This window comes from Phlebotomus papatasi, chromosome 2 (assembly GCF_024763615.1).
Source record: "Phlebotomus papatasi isolate M1 chromosome 2, Ppap_2.1, whole genome shotgun sequence".
Taxonomy (NCBI): domain Eukaryota; kingdom Metazoa; phylum Arthropoda; class Insecta; order Diptera; family Psychodidae; genus Phlebotomus; species Phlebotomus papatasi.
The window spans coordinates 78,368,700-78,386,212 of NC_077223.1; the positions used below are offsets into that span (position 1 = coordinate 78,368,700).

The 17,513-nt window shown below is 32.2% G+C and overlaps 1 protein-coding gene across 1 annotated transcript in view; it reads right to left on the reverse strand.

The window, feature by feature from the left end:
• The window catches only part of LOC129801050 (pupal cuticle protein 36a-like), a 41,457-nt gene extending 23,944 nt beyond the window's left edge, over nt 1–17,513 (reverse strand). The window contains exons 1-4 of the mRNA XM_055845809.1: nt 17,368–17,513; nt 13,243–13,756; nt 12,357–12,560; nt 7,633–7,637 (exon numbers count right to left, since the gene is read on the reverse strand). Of these exons, the coding sequence (XP_055701784.1) occupies nt 7,633–7,637; nt 12,357–12,560; nt 13,243–13,756; nt 17,368–17,376 (732 nt within the window). The 5' untranslated portion in view covers nt 17,377–17,513. The remainder of the gene's footprint in view (nt 1–7,632; nt 7,638–12,356; nt 12,561–13,242; nt 13,757–17,367) is intronic.

Consider the following 17,513-nt stretch of genomic DNA (forward strand, 5'->3'; position numbering starts at 1 on the left):
AAATGAGGAGTTGAAGATCTCAACAATTAAATTACTAATCTTCTGCTCTCAGCATTTCTTGGGTTCATATTGTCGATAATGATGGATCATAAGTGCGGGAAATTATACCATTGCAAGGTTAATGCAGACTAATTGGAATCGATTGGGAAATTGTTAAGTAAAATAATAGCCTTTTCTCACTCTCATCTCAGTATGGCATCGTCACAATAATTAGCACTTTTATGCTCTCGTGCAAGAAAATTCAATTTTGCCGCGTATGAATATGTGAAATTTGCACAAAGTGGTGGAAAATGTGTTGAGAAAAAAAAAGTTCAAGTCAAAGAAGAACCCGCAAAAGAAGTGGTAAATGTCACCGAATTGCACAACTTCTGGAATGAATAGCGCATGAATTTGTGTCTGCAACGATGATCCGTGATTTATTAATAATTTACTGATTGTTTGTGTATTAACTTCTCATTCACCAAGCTCTCAATTCCTTGTGTCTTTCCTCTAAAAAGATCTATAGATGCGTTTTTATTCATGCACCCCACCACGAAAATGGGTAGTATTAGTGTTTTTTATCGCCAGGTCACTTCTTAAACATCGTTGACGTCAAAGTCCCGCGAGATTATCCCGCATAATGTAAATTTATTAATTGCAAAGTAATATCCCCTGTTTTTCGTGTAATGCAACTTGATCTTCTTTGGAGATGCGAGAAAAACCTCAAGAGTCGAAGGTTTACAAATAGTTTGGCGCCATTCTTTGTTAAAACTTGTTTTGACTATATATCCGTGAGGAATATTTGTCAATCTAATGGTTATTATTACAAAATTTACTGAAATTTAATTACAAAGCATTTAAATAAGTAATGCAATGGGTTCAGAAATATTAGGGGAGATTGGGGCAAAAAGTAACAAAACGGATATTTTATTTTTTTACAAGCTACCCTGGCGCCCCAGAAATTCCTAATTAGTGAAGTTTTATGGGAAATTTACCACTCTACAACTTTGTGAAAGTAATTTTCCTCTATTTTGTAAGGAAATACATTTATCGAGCTGTTTTTTAAAAGGTAATTTTGTGACCATTCTCTAAAATGCTGGGGCAAATAGTACCAGGTATGGGATATTATCATATTTTGATTTGCTTTATTACAAGCTTTTGTAAATTTAAAAAAAATAGCTAGGTGACATATTTTCATAGGAAATTTATTCCTCTACACATTTTTAAAACACCGTTTGCTCTATCTGAACGAGAAAAGCGCTTTTCAAGCTATTTTAGAAAAAAAAAACACAAGAGACTGCAAATCATTTGACCAATGAAAACAAAATGCGGCGAGATGCGGAAATGATGTTTCTTCTCGCCGTGAGACATCAGAAATTGCTTCGGTCTTTGTTAATTTTTGCTCCATAACTTTTGTTACTTTTTACCCCAAGTGGTCATTTTTAATATTTTAATTTCTGGAGAAAACAATCTTCGTAAAATTCTAAATCAGATAGAGGTTTCGTATTCAAAGAATCTAAATCATTTAGGAAATACTTACCAGTGCATCAATTTTGGATTAATCAATTAATATGTAAAAATTGATATCTGTTGCAAGGAAAATATTTCAAAAATAGGGCTAAAAATTTCAATATTTATTATTTTCTGAATTCCTTGTTCGAATTCCAAGAAACATACGACTTTGAAGAAGGTCTATGGAGGCTCTCTATGGAAAAAAATTCAAGCCGCTATATCTTTTATCTTGGAAGATATTGAATTTTAAAAATTTCAATTTGTGACTTTTACCCCAGTGTCCCCTATATTTTAAAAGCAATTTTAAATTAGAATTATATAAGAAGATAGAATTGTATCAATACGTTTAATAAATGTTATATTAAATTTTTTTTAAATACAAAATAAGAAAAAACTTATTAAAAAAATTTAATTATCATTTGTCTGATACAATGAATAATGGAAATAGAGCATAGGGAAGACTGGTACAGAAATAAACGTTAGGGGACAGAATGGGCAATTTGAAAACGGGATTTTCTCCTATTTTTAAGTAAAATTGAGCCCTATCATGATATAATTTAGCTGCAGTGTTTACAACTTTCCCTTGTTTACTGTTGCCCCAGTTTTCCCTATGACCTATTTAACATTTTTTAAACCAGTCGACGCGAGGACCAGTCGAGTCTTTGGAATGACGTATGCGCTATCCTAGGTAAAGAGAAGTTTTTATTTTTAATTTGATTTATCAATGAAAATTTTAATAATAACAATACTTTAATAATTTAATTTATTAGTCTGATTTGAAAATTATGGATTTGGCATAAAAATCAATTAGGAAAAGTCTTTCAGGTTTCGCACATACTCTGGCTTTAAATACTATATTTTTTCCAAGTTCTTTCAATGAATCTGACCTATTTTTCAATAAAATGTGTCACCTAGAGACTATCCATTAAAATAAGTTGTCATACGTTAGATTCATTAATAGAATGTGGGAAAAATATGAAGCGTTCGAAGCTAGAGTATGTTCGGAGCCTGAAACAATTTTCCCATTAGGAGAAAGTGCTCTCCCTTCGAACGTTCATGCCTTCGAATAACGTGAATTTCTTCTGTTTTTCGTAAGAGATTTATACTAAATTATCACGGAATTATCAACAAATGATGATAAACCAACTAATATTTAATAGAAATGTGTAAGTTTCTTAAGAAAACTAAAAGAAAATTCAAATTATTCGAAGGTATGAACGTTCGAAGGGAGAGTACTTTCCCCTATTAATTTCTACGTGCTCAAAAAAATTTTTTATAAAGTTTCTATAATTTTTTTTTAGGATTTCTTTTAAAATTTCAATTTGTTATAAATATTACAGAGCAACTTTCTCAGCGTTCCAAATGAATAGGGGAAGTGTGCCAAATTCCGGCCAGCTTGCAATTTCGGCCATATTTTTTGTTCCTCGAATTTCCATGAATTTTTAGATTTTGCGTATTCTTGAGATTGTACAATGCAAAAAAATAACAAAAAATGTCGCTTCGATGAGCAAGACGATCTGAAAAAGACATTGAAAGAATTCTGGAAGGGCAAGGAACTATGAGAATGAAGGTGGCCGAAATAGGCCACCAATTCTATATCTACATTTTTATTCATTTTAAAATGTATTTAGAATGATTTTATAGAAAATAAAGATGATAAAATGTCTGCAAGGTTCCAAGCAACACTCCTTATAAAAGAGTAACAAAAATATTCAATTTTTATTAAAAATATTACATTTCAAACTTGAGACTTTGTCGCTTGCATTCAACTATGCCGAAATTTGGCACACTTACCCTATTTGGAATTATTTTAAATCAAAATTATTTACAATAACCCAGATAACTGACCCTTGAGTTCTTTGAGAATTTTAAGGAAATTTTTGAGAATAATCTGAGAACTTATCCTTTATTTGACACGTCATTATTATTATAAATAATTTTAGGAAACGAAGATTATTCAGTTCATAATAATGCTAAATGAGATAGAAAAAAAAATCGTTTTTTTTTTAATAAATGTCTTGACGCAAAAATGAAATCCTGAAATTACTATTGTGGCAATATTTTTTTATAGAATCTGATTAATGAGATAAAATTTAATTTATTTAAAATTCTTGTTTAACCAATTCACTGCTAGATTCAAAAATAGATTCGCATATCAATTTAGAAGCTCTAAAGCTAGAAAAAAACAGGATTTCGTCAGAAAATGGGTTGTGGTTGGAGACTCGTCAATTTTTGAGTTTTTCGCCATCAATTTTGATGAACAAATCACTCCATGGGGCGGCAGAAGACAAAACAAGAAATTCCACGACACCTCAATTAATTTGTCTCCGGCACGGGTTAGCAATTCCTTCCCTCGTGGATCCCATCTTTTGAACATTTTCATTTATTATATTGTCAATTGTGGGCTCCCCCGCAACGTCTCGTCCATGCATGCGTTATTTGAGGAGTAAATTTGCATATGATTGCCGCAATCAAGAAAAGTATTTTATTTCAATGAATGGCCAATATCTCAAAATCCACCAAAGGTAAATAGACGTATTTGTTCGAGTATGATGAAGAGAGGAAAAAAGATAATTGAAGGCACATTTAATTGCTTCAAACATCAAAATTCAACTCTGGGCATGACTTTTGAGCTCTATGCTATTTTTATTGCTCGAACTCTATTAAGAGAGCAGCAATATGTACAATATACCAATTTTGAATTATAGATGCATTATGTTTTACCTGAGCTGATATTCTTTATAAACCTAGATATTGTGGTCTGAGGTGAAATCCGACTTAGTCAGATCGGGTCTAAATTTGAATCTACACGATTTGACGATCGATTTTCGTGGACGACCACTTCTAGGGATAGAACAGAGAGAGATATTGACATGCGGTTTTCGGAAAAGGTTAAATGCCAATGGGCAGATAGAAGTTAATTATGTGAGATTCATCTAGGCTCTCTCTGCCATTTTAGAACACCCCCGAATTTTGTTTTCATAATAATTCAACCCTTATGGCATCAACTGATCTAAGATTTTAGTATAATTTTTTTAGTTTAATTTTTTCGTCTTTTCCAAGAAAAATTTGTTAAGTATCTTACCCTACAGCGGTCAGTCATTTGACCGAGCGTCTTAGGAAAAACTACCAAAAAACGGACAGTAGGTTTAGTGTTAACTCTTTCGCGTCACACTTTTATTCAGCAAGTCAATGCATGTAAAATTGAGGTTTTTCTAATGCTTTATGATCAAATATAATAGTTCTGAGAGGAAAAAAAATAATAATTGCGTGAAAACTCGGAAAAAATCCGGGTCATATATGACCCTATTGTCGGCAAGGGAAGTATACATACCATTTTCAAAATCTATATCACGGGCTTTCTAAGAGTTTTTTTTGCTTGAAGTTATTAAGTTGGCCAAAACCATGGCAAACTGGATTGTCTTGATGAACACTGTACTCCTGGTGTTAAAGGAATCTTCCTGATAATCCCTTGAACAGTCTCTGTCACACTATTTTGTGTGGTATTTGACAAAAATAAACTTATCCACATATTTATTCACACACAATACAATTGCACAGTATGGGACGCTTGCAGAATACTCTACACTCAATCCCGGCATTAAGTCCTTCGGAATTATGCACCTGATGGAATTATGCACATACAATTATGCAAGTTTGCCTACCCTTGGGAGTCAATTTATGAAGTCATTTTTGAAATACGCCTGTATGTATACTATTTTGCGACATGGGACATTTAAAAACATTTTGCTACTTTATATAAAAATAGAATAAAAGTTTAATTTCTTTTATTAAGGTAAATTTTTAAAATATTCTAACCATTTATTGAAGAACTCTGACCAAAAAGTACTGTTTGTTAATGCATTTCTATTGAACAGTTGAATCTTTTTGTTTGGACTACTTTTACTCCGCGCAAAATTCGTTTTACGGCCGATTTATTCAAAAGAAAGCCCCTGATGGTATGCAAATTTTCTCGATGCTTAATGCTATTTCTCGCGTTTTTTTCGGTCCCGAAAATGTGCATAATGCCGGAATTTAGTGTAAAATATTGCAAAATATGTTATAACTCATCAGATATAAGATGAAATGTCCAGGAGCAAGATATTATCCTTCTGAATTTCACAAAGAAAAACAATGTCCCAACTGTCGCAACTACATGGCTGGCACGAAAACACTTTCATAAACTTTTACTCCTTCCGACAATAGGGTCATATGTGACCCGGAAAATATTACGCGCTTTTCTGGAAAATTGAGAGTAGTTTGTTATATCAAAATATGCAATATACAATCTTTGGATATTCTATTTTGTGTTTCTAAAGAACTTTTTGCTGAAAAAAAAAATTAATATAAAAAATTTTGAAAAAGAAAAGTCATTTCACAAAGTTCGAAATTCGTGATTTTTGATCTCAAATATTTTCTTTTCTTGAATATCTGGAGTCTTGAGAAAATTAGCCAAGAATCTTACGTCCTTCTATTATGATGTTGTGCACAAACATGTATTAACAAACATGTATTAAATTAATGTAAATAGTCAAAAAAAAAACATTTTTCCCCGGGTCATATATGACCCTAATGACGTGAAATAAATAAATAAAGACTTTGTAATCGCAGTAAATGTGATTTTTGTGAAGAAAGTCTTGAGACGGTTTTATCTGTTAGAGGGTTAATAATGCAATTAAAGAGTACTTAAATTAATTTGTCAGAATTTTGCATTGTCAGGAATTCAAATTTTTCTTATAGATTATTTTTAAAAAAGACCTCCATGAGATTTATGAATCGGTTCAGATTGATCGTGAGCCGATGAATATAGAGTAAGGATAACACAATACAATATTTTGAGAAATACTTGAATTTGTGAGGATAGTGCTTATTTTTTAATTGGACCAATAAAAACAATTTATGAGTAATCCATTTTTAGTGTATAACATCGAAGTTCGAGCATTTAGCGAAGTAGTTTTTACTTGGCATTTTTTTTTACTCTTTTGGCTTCATCTGCTCACTTGAATGTTAGATATGTCAGTAAAAGAGGTAGAAAAAAAAAGATCTACAGACATTTAATAAATGGTGAGAAAAAATACTTTCGATTACAACATATAATTCATAATTCACAATAATTTGACTTTATTCAATCACATTTCTATTTGGATAGATTTCAATGCAAATATATACTTCTCAATAGTGTAAGTTTCAGAAAGAGTGCTTTATTTTGGGAACTATCACGACAATATACTTCAATTTGCCAATTGTCCATTCTCCCAAAAACACTTCATTGACAAAAGTATTATGATGGATGGTATTGAATTGCAGAAGAGTCTTCGTTTCGTAGTCTTCAAATCTTTGAGTTTTTGAATTGGTGCATTTTGAGTAAAGGAAGATAAAAAGCCTGGCGGGCGGTTGAAGACCCATCTGCGTGTTGAAATTCAATTTGCAATCTTTGTTTCAGCAAATTATTTATACATTTAGCAATTTCATCACATTGTTTGGAGTCTTCTTCTTAAAATTTACTTGAAATCCCAAAACCACTTGACTCAAGTTGCACATTTTCTCACTATTCGATTGAATGTGATTCACCAGAGTCATCAAATACCTCGTAGACAGCTTATCTCATTTTAACCCGTCTCGTCTCTAAATGCGTCATAAAGTTTATTTTCATTTCACTTCTTTTCGCCATCTCCATCAACATGAGGGTCTCTTTGTGGTGTTTATGCAAACATTTGAGCATAATCGAAAGGTGTATTGTTAGTCTTCCCTTAAGATTTGTCTGATTTACCTTTGTGTTGTAAATTTTCCCAGTAGTTCAAAGCCACGAGCTACAATTGTTTAAATATTAACATTTTTATCTCTAAATCGTCATATCGAAATATGGCATTGATCCAAATAAATGTGGATCGTTTACTAATATATAAGAAATTATCACGTGTACACGTACACTATCCAATTGAGCAATTCATCTCTCATTTATTACCGTTTCGTATTATGTTCTTGGATTATGCATTCTCATTTATGTTAGTGAAGATATGGTAAAAGAAAGTCTGTGGGTGTTGGAAATTACAAATCGATTGGTCAGAATATAAGTCGAATAAGTCAATTTTTTGCAAAATTCGTGTTTTCGTTTTTCGGGTATTCCTTTACACCCTTTACCTTCTCTGTAAATATTATATCAGAAAGTTAATTAATCCCAAAGTTATAGGGGTTTCAAATCATAAATATCCTATACTCAGCATATAAAATCTTAGCTTGAATTGAAATCGCTTTACTGTAAAGCTAGTCGTACACAACATATTTGTTTTATATTCTGAACCGTCGAAATTTATACATTTCATGAATTTTACTTAGCCTTTATCGTATAATAATACCAATTTGAATTCATTTAGGGTCGGACGAACGTCTGTTCGACAGAGAACCCCTATTGACACATTTGTCAAAATGTTGAAAATTATTTAATGTATCTAGTAAAATATAAGTAATATAACGTTTTTTCTGTAATATACCTTTTACTATAAACAGAGATATTCAAATTTCATATCCCAAATGGTACAGAGTAGGGTGTCAATAGGTGCTGACACGAGTTCTTAAAGTGTCAATAGACGTTCCCTTCACCCTATAAATCATTTAAAAACCATTCCCAAATTAATGATTCTAGTACCAATTTGCAAATGTAATCATATCATATAAAATCTTTAAAATTTTAAAATTAGATCAATAGTTAACTAAATCAGTTGAGAAACAAAGCCTCAACAGTCGTTAATTTTTACATTTAAATCTAAATAGATATAAAAAAAAAATAGATTGAAAACTGTCCAAGCTTTGCGGAATGCTCGAAATCACGAGATAGAACTATTCGTGAATTATCTTTTCGCAAGATTTTTGTGTATACACCTGTTTATTACCGATTAAATTCATTCAGAAAAAGGAAAACAATTCTGATCTTGAAAATAAGCTTATAATTGTGAATTTTGGAAATAAGAAGCTTACGCGCAAATAAAAAAGAATATTCTACAAAATTAATCAATTACATTTATTTGACCAATTCAAAACTAATTGGGACTGATACAGCCGGATAAGAAATTTCAAAACCTTTACAAAAAAATTCAAATTCAATCAAATCGGTTGAAAAACTTTGTCCCACAAAATAGTTGACTTTTGACCTTCAATAATTCCAATTCATAAGCATGTTTCAAACAAAATGTTCGCCTGAGGTACCTCCAAAAAATATCCGAAAATAAAAGAAATCGTATACAGGACTCGTAAGACCCATTTTCATAGAAGAAAAAAAAATTCAAATTAGTTTCGAAAACCAAGGAAAAGAAAAGACGTTTTCATTTCTCACTTCGTATTTCCATTTCAAATTTTTTTTTAATTTTTCAGTAAAGTATTTTCTGTTCGAAACCCGAAGTGTCTTTAATCAATGTATCACTCTCGTTCGTAGTTGTAAGAAATAAACGAGTTAACGAGGGTCAAAAATGTCCTATCTGATTATTAAATCCATTTATAATTGCTTCTTTGACAAATTACTACTGTATAGATAGGTATTTTATTGGTTTTTATAACCTTGCGCGAATTTTTAGTATGAAATTTCTGAATTCCATTTAAATTTTTCGAACATCAACCACGTTTTATCGTATTTACCTTTTGAGAATTTTACTTTTGAGAATCATACTTTGGCTATGAACAAACCGATTAGTTATTTTTGAGTTCAAATAGAAATACAAAAAATGTGCTATTAAATAATTTGTAATTGTCAATAACTTAATATGTTTTAGAAAAGCAGTATAAAGATCCATAGGTATCTCTTGAGAGTAGATAATCCATTTAATGTCATGCCCCATTTGATGTCAGTCCTAATAAATGTAAATACTTTTTGATTATTTTAGCACTACAGCATTACGAAATCAAAGCATTTGATTAGTACTTTATAATGTACTTTTAAAAAATTAAAGGAAACTACCAATTTTTTGAATTTTTTAGAGATGACATTAAACTAGTCACCTATTCTATTTATTTTCAGAGATTAATGAATTTTCATAATCTTTTATTTTGATATTTAATTTAAATTAAATATTATACTGACCATAGTATAGCACCTAAAATAATAACTATGTTGTACGAATAAAACAAGAAGTTTAAAACTTTATAACTTTAATTCTTATAATTTTATTCCGTAAGATGCATAATTCTACTTAATTAAAATAAATTTAAATCATCATTCCATCCAAGGCATTTAAAATACTTCATAAGTTTTCTTTAAAGAAAAGCTGCTCAATTTTATTGAGCTTAATTGATGCACAAGACGAGTAGCTCTTGATCAATTGACATACATCGCAATTAAATGTACGTCGTAAACATCATTATGTGAAAGGTGTAACCCTGAAATAACCAAGTTTAAAAAAAATATTGGAAGTTTCCAAACTATTCTGCTGTTTAATTTGCAAATATTTAGATTAGGTTTTGTGTACAAAAGCAAGAGTGAACCCATTTCACTACAAATTATATCATTTAGCATGTTGAAAGTGATTCTATTTATTTTAATTCTATTAGTAAAAGATTCGGTAAGGTAAATAAAAAAAGGGATTGTAAAAGATAACGAGGATATTTTCAGGAAATTTAAATTGATGATGGGGTAACATAATAAAAATAAGACAAATTTTATTAATTATTCAGAATTTGTTTATAATAATTCAGTCAATATTATTATCAATCTTTAAGATTTCTAAAACAAAATGTACGAATCAACCGCTAATCATTGTGCAATAGAAAAGAAGCACTTTTCAAATATTCACATGTTCGAATCCCTTGGAAAAATATCATAAATAAATTACTAAATCAATTACTAATATAGATGACCTATTTTTATGCCAAGCTCCATTCAATGCCACTTCTAATAGATTGGTTTTTTTTAAATTAATTCAATATTTTAGAAGTTCGGTATAAAATATTAATCAAATACGTTGACTTTGGAATTCTGTTCCAAAATTATGAAAGTTACCCCTCGTAAATAAGTAAAGTTATGAGGGGATGGTGGGGCATGGAATTACATGGGCCATCTACCCTACACATTTGAATTAGTATAAGCTTCATTTGTAATTCAGTCACATATTTTATAATTTGTCTTTTCTAATTAATTAAATAGCACTATGCAACACGGTTTTTGTCTCAGAGGTCTCACTCGGTATTTTTGATAGAGTTGAGTCCCCTGATTAAGAATATGGTCTTGGTTTTGCACAATCACGTCACAATTTTTTTTATTAATACTTTTATATTTATTTTGCTTTGCCTTACATTATCCTTTATATCTAAGGTTCTTGCGAACAGAATTTAAAAATCGTGGGTCCGTTGGAAAGGCCATTAGTTGTGCTTCAATTTTGATAATTACAAAAGACTTTGTAAAACCACTCTTTCAGGGTGTAAAATTGAAGTTTCTCTAAAAACTTACAAAAAATGGTCTTTGAGTGAGGTTGTAAAAAATTGTATAAAATAAACAAAACAAAATATTAAAAATTCATTAACACCAGACGATAGGCAACACTTAAGACTACAATTTTGTTCATAGAAGACATCGCGCTCCGATCACTTTAAATGCCTCATTTGTTGGTTTTTGTCATTTTCCAAAAATATGAAATACCTATTTTAGAGCAAATTCTCTAAAGATAACTGAGAAAATATCTTTTAAAACTTACATGAAACATAAATAAATGTTGAGATTCTTCTTTAAATCGACCGGAGGACCATCAACATAATTTTCATTTCCATTTAAGGATTTGCATTGAAAACTGACCATGCTTTGGGAGCAAAAATACGAAATTTATTCTGAGAGCCAACTGTCTTTAATCTTTAATATAAATTTTAGTCAAAAACAAATATTTCGTGAGATATAAACTTTAAAATATAGAATAAACCTTTGATAAAATAAGTATCACCAAACTTACAAATTTATTGTCATTTTCTAGCTGTCGTTCTAAGGACTGCATTAATTGAAGAATTGGACTTGGAAGATCCACTGCAGGAAATATGCGATGCACTTCACACAATTGCTTAAAAAACTTACGGCACAATTTAACTATTAATACTTTTTAACGTGTAAAAATTGATGTAATTATAAGCAATACTGGTAGCACTGGTCCATAAAATGGAAGCAATGCATGTGTTATCGCGACAAGGTATTTAACTCTGAGCTTTGTAGAGATGGTAGCTGTATTGCGGGAAAATTTAATAAAAGAAGAGTTATAATTTCAATCCAAAAGATGTATTAATAAACCTACCAAGAACGAGAGTAAGAAGAAACACGATTATTGTTTTAATTTTTTGGTACCGCTCAAACATTTTCACAGCAATAAATGTACTACTTGTGCTGAAACATTGTCAGTTACTCTTTTTATATTAATGGCTCAATTCCTCTCAAATAAACAAGACCATCTTTTATTTGCTAAATATATTAAGCAATTCATGCCATTGATCGAGGAATTTAAATGAGTCAAGTTGATCATCGTTGAATGTTCAAGAAATCTATCCATTTGCCAACTTTTAGGCTATTTATTTTGCTATATTTGGTAGAGTTGGTATCGGTAGAGCTATGTAGTACCAGGCGCCTCCATAGGATTCAATTAAGTAAAAAGTAAATCCATCACGTTAATGTATTTATTTAATTTAATAATTTTTACAATAAATCAATGTTATTGAATATGACATAAATTAATGTTACAATTATACCACATTTAACTGAACAGAGTTGGCAGATTGTACAGCAAGATACAGCATAATATGTGCACGATACAGAATCAATTAAAGTTTTGAATCACGGAATAGCTTTTTGAAATGGGAGCTTTTTACATTATGCCATGGACACTTCCGGACTTAGTATCTATAGCCATTTGTCGGACTGAATGCACCATTTCCTGAGGGCCTAGATGGTTGGTTTGAGGGTGGAATGTACTGATTGCTAGGTCTCTGAGGTGCTCCTCCTGATGGGTATCCTCCACCACCGCTTGGATAACCTTGACCACCAGCAGGTCCACTTGGATATCCCCCACCACCAGCTGGTCCACTTGGGTATCCTCCAGCACCGCCAGGAGCTGCTCAATAAAGACACAAAACAATTAAAAGTTTAAAAGTGATTTTACGGTCAAATGCAATCATCATTAATAAATTTATGTAGTATATTGTTCATAAATTAGTTTTACTATCTGCAGACAAACATGTTTCAGTATGTTTAATTGATAAATTTATTGACCGATACATTAAGTTGCCCACACATAGCGATTATATGGGTAAAAGCTCATATTAAAGAAATAATGCCTCTTACTTCAACACTCATCTCAATATCTTTGTAAGTTTATCATTTGAAATTCACTGATTGATGTAAAATTTGCATTACATAATCTATATTTCCCATAAAATATGCCCCATTTTACTATGTGTTTTTAATATCTTAGCGATGCACTTTTATGAGCGGGTTAAAGTGATGGAACATGCTCTTAAGGCTCTAAATTTGCACATTTCAGCATAAAATCCAATTATTCAAATTAAAAGAGACACTCTGTATGGCGACTGTAAAATCAAATGTGAGATTTCAATAAGACACTGAAACACTAATCACGGAATCGGGTTTTCAGTCTTTTAGCATTACATTTGCGTGTTAGCTATGTTACAACTCTTGTTAATGCATTTGATACAATCTCTTGTGGTGCATTTTAAATTCAATTCTTCTCAAAAACTAGTCGAATCATCTCTGCAAGGTGTATCTTATGAGCTCACCTGATCCTTGAGGAGCTGGTGGAGGTGTGGGCAGATGATCTCCCTGTGGTTGGAAGCCATTCTCATCTGCAATATATGTGACTGTGATGGGTGTTCCATCGGGTGCTGTGTAGGAATAGGATCCTCTAACACTTAGAATCTCATTCTCTGATCCCTTGTTCTTTATTTCACCCTCCTCTTCGACTTTGATACCATTTGCCGTCTCGTAGCTGTACCTGTAGGAACCATCGCCGTTGTTTTCGTTTTCGTATGAGATGATAGCGATGGGGGGCTCCTGAGGGCCACTGGGTGCTGCCCCAGCTGGACCTCCTCCAAATCCACCACCGCCAGGGCGACCTCCAGGAGCTCCCGGACGACCACCAGGAGCTCCTCCACCGCCATGTGGTCGGTTGCTTCCAAAGCCTGGTGCGGCGAGTCCTGGTCCTCCGCCTGATTGAGAAGCGCCTGGTGGGGGCAGATATGTATTATCCAGCCTTGCACATGCACAAACAGTCATCAGAGTCGCGAAAATAAACTGGAAGAATTGAACATCATATTAATTAGGAAGGTAGTCATATTCTTTGGACGATTAGCCCCTCCCTTTAAGAACGATTGGGTCACCGACAAGGTCACCGATTACCCAAAAATGAATTTTTTCCAACAGTCATCTAACGTTGTATTTTGTATCAGAGAAATTTACTTTTTCTGACCTACAATTTTTGATCTCCTCGTCCTTCAAAGATTAAGTATGATAAGGACAGAAATTGGTCAATTTAGAGCAAAACAATTTTAGATGGCCGTAAGAATTTTTTTAGGTCACCGCTAACTCAATCGTCATTAAAGGGTTAAGGAGATTTATCAGGCTTATCTTGGAAGACATAACGAATTCTGTAAATTCACTTAAAGGTTCCTATTTAGGTATTTCCCTAAAGTCAATGTAAAATTAATCTAATCGCATTAAATGCAATCTAATCTTTGTATACTCATACTCCAGAAATTTTCATAGAGATTTATTTTTACGCAACATCATCATGATCTTGATCTGTTCGTCAATTCTTTTCGCAATGTATCGAACAACTTTTTACGATGTGATTATTTCATTCGGAAAAGGCTGATCAATTCGTCAATACGTCGAAAGATCTTAGAGATAAATAATCAATTTTACAGCTTCTGTTCCGCCAAAATGCATTCTCGCACTTTTATGATCACACGGTGAAAATGCATTCATGATCTTGTCAATTATTGTATGCACCAAGCTAGAGGCGACAGACTGAATGGTGAACATTTTGAATTTGATATGGGAAAATGATCACATAAAAGGTGTATAATTGTAATGACAATTCTCTGATCCACTAGCAGTCACGCTCAATTGAGCAATCGCGATCACCCAGGGATTGAAGATCACCTCGTGCGGGAAAAGTTAATAGAAAAAAAGAGGTGATCTCGTCTCAAAAGAGCCACTTTGCATTTTGAGAATCATTTACAGGAGCAGTGTACTAGAATGATATGCAATTTTTTGACTTTGTACTTGTTGGCCACAATGAAAAGAAGATCAATTGCAAAAGACAAGCATCTTGTGCAGTCTCACCCGTTGCGGATCATTTTGTAATTTTGCCATGCAATACGTCCCATTTAAGGTTGCACTACAAGGGGGCATTGTATGTTAACAGGTGCTAGAACAAGTCTCACTGTGATATCGAAAAAAAAGAAGAATACCCCGCACCAGGAAAATCGCACCGCATGAACACGATCATCATCTCTAGAGAAGATCACACCAGGGAGTTGTCACGACGATTCCATTGTTATACATTGTCTCTTCTATTCACTTTTCACTCCTTTCTGACTCGAAAATTTTCTATATATGTATACCGGGGTAAAATGAGTCATGCTAAAGGGGGAGGTATCTCAGAGAGAATTCTTCAAAAATGTTAATTCTACAATGAAGCAATCGATTTAACGATATTTTAATTAACTTTTTAGTCACATGGTCACTTAAATAGCAGAAACATCAAAATAAGATTTATTACTCTAAAACTGAAACATTTTCTCAGGGAAAGTATGCAACACGTCGTAACTGACAAGCATCTATCTATTTCTATTTCTATTTCTATCTATTTCTTTCAGCATTGATTTGATTCAATTGTTTTTAATGCTTCTGAATATTTGAAACATGTGAAGTGCCTATGCTTCGTACCGGTGGCAGCCAAAATCCCGAAAGCCAAAATTCCTAGAATTCAAAATTTAGAAAAGGATAAAATTATATGGGGGAAAATGTTTAGAATAATTTTCCAAGACACAGAAGATTTTCCTTTGCCTCCAGAAAGCGCGGGTGCAATCGTGGGAGTAGCTATGAGACTTTTAAGTATTTGGGATTTTGGCTTTCGGGATTTTGGCTATCGGGATTTTGGCCTTCGGGATTTTGGCTTTCGGGATTTTGACCGGGACTCCTTCGTACAATCCCAAGCTTCGTAAAGACTAAATTTTTCCTGTTTCTGAATAAATGTGACTCCGCAATATATTTTAAAAGGGGTGCAATGAGTCACATTTATTGAGAAACATAGGAAAAATTTAGTCATTCCGAAGCATGGGATTGTACGAAACATGGGCACTATCCCCTACTAAATTTACTTTAAATTCATTGACAGATAAATTTATTTAATATATTTTAAACATCTTACAAATTGGCATATTTTTTATAATAAATATATTTTAATAACACGATTAAATTATCATAACTTAAAAATTTTGGAATCCAAAAAAAACTTAAAACAATAATTTGAAACCAGTTTCGAACTTTTTTATGTATCTTTCTTACTTTGGTCTTATAGATCTTAAGACCAATTTTAACCAAAATCAATTGCAGAGAAACATTCTCCAAATAGAGTTAAAGTCCTTCACTAAAATAAGTATAACCGAAATCCTAAAAAAATCCCGTTAATAATTTAGAAAAATGCGTTCCCATCTCTTTAATTTATCTGTAAAGAAGAAACCCACAGTGAAATATTTTTTTGAAGATCAATGACTATATTATTGTTGTCTTGCTGTTTTAAAAAGTCCAATATAAAAAAGGAATAGGTATTTTTTTAAAGATTTCATTGATTCTTTCCAATTTTATAAAAAAATGTAGGACAACTATTTTACAATATAATAATAAAATATTTATTAAAATCCCAAACAATACATTTCACAAGATATTCCTACACAAGATTATACAAAGCAATAAATTCTTTAATTTCAGAATATAAGGAAGCTTAAGAGCAGAATCACATTGACAGTAAAATGCTCACTGTCACCGTCAAAGCCCTCACCGTATTTCGTTAATTTACGCATTTTCATTGCAATTCTTACGCAAATTCTCAATTACCGTATTGCCTTATCTCATACTCGGTGGCCCTAGGTGAAAATAGTATAAGAAAATTGAATAAATAAAGCGAAAATGCGATAAACGGTGAGCAATAAAACTGTATGAAAAACTGTAGCAAAAAAATCCTACAGTTTTTTGTTTTGCTTACCGTTTATCGCATTTTCGCTTTATTTATTCAATTTTCTTATACTATTTTCACCTAATGCCACCGAGTATGAGACAAGGTACTATTGTAATGGAAAATTTGCGTAAGAATTACAATGAAAATGCGTAAATCAACGAAATACGGTGAGGGCTTTGACGGTGACGGTGAGCATTTTACTGTCAATGTGATTCTGCCCTAAGTATTAAAATGTTTCAGAAACTCCAAGAAAAATGATCAGTGATCAGAACACAAAAATCCCGAAATTGTCATAAAACTTTTGGTGTTCTTTTCTTATTATAAATTAGATACATCCCCCTTAGTAAGTAAAATATTATTGCATAAATCACCGCGATTTGTGCTGTATCAGAATTGATTATCATGAGCCGTCACAAGTTTTCGATCGTCAACCCAAGAAAGAACATCTTCTTTTGTTCTTTGCTTTTCAAAAGAGTAAAATTATCAGATGCAATACAAGACCAAACTGCAATCTTGCCAATCGAAATATAGATATTATACAATGTCATTTCCTTAAATTACAACACCATCAGCACGTTTATTATCACAATGTAAAAGTAAAAGGGAACAGTGTAACATGAAGTTACAGAGAAAAGTATTGAAAATTACACGAATCACTTACCACTTTCATGGTGTCACTTTGAATGTTTAAAACTTAAAGAAATGCCACAAATGAAATCAGAGTCTATATAATTCCCTAAAGCTTTGGCAGAGCTTTTTGTAATTGAACAGGTCGAAATCACAAGATGCACTGATGGCATTCGAAGA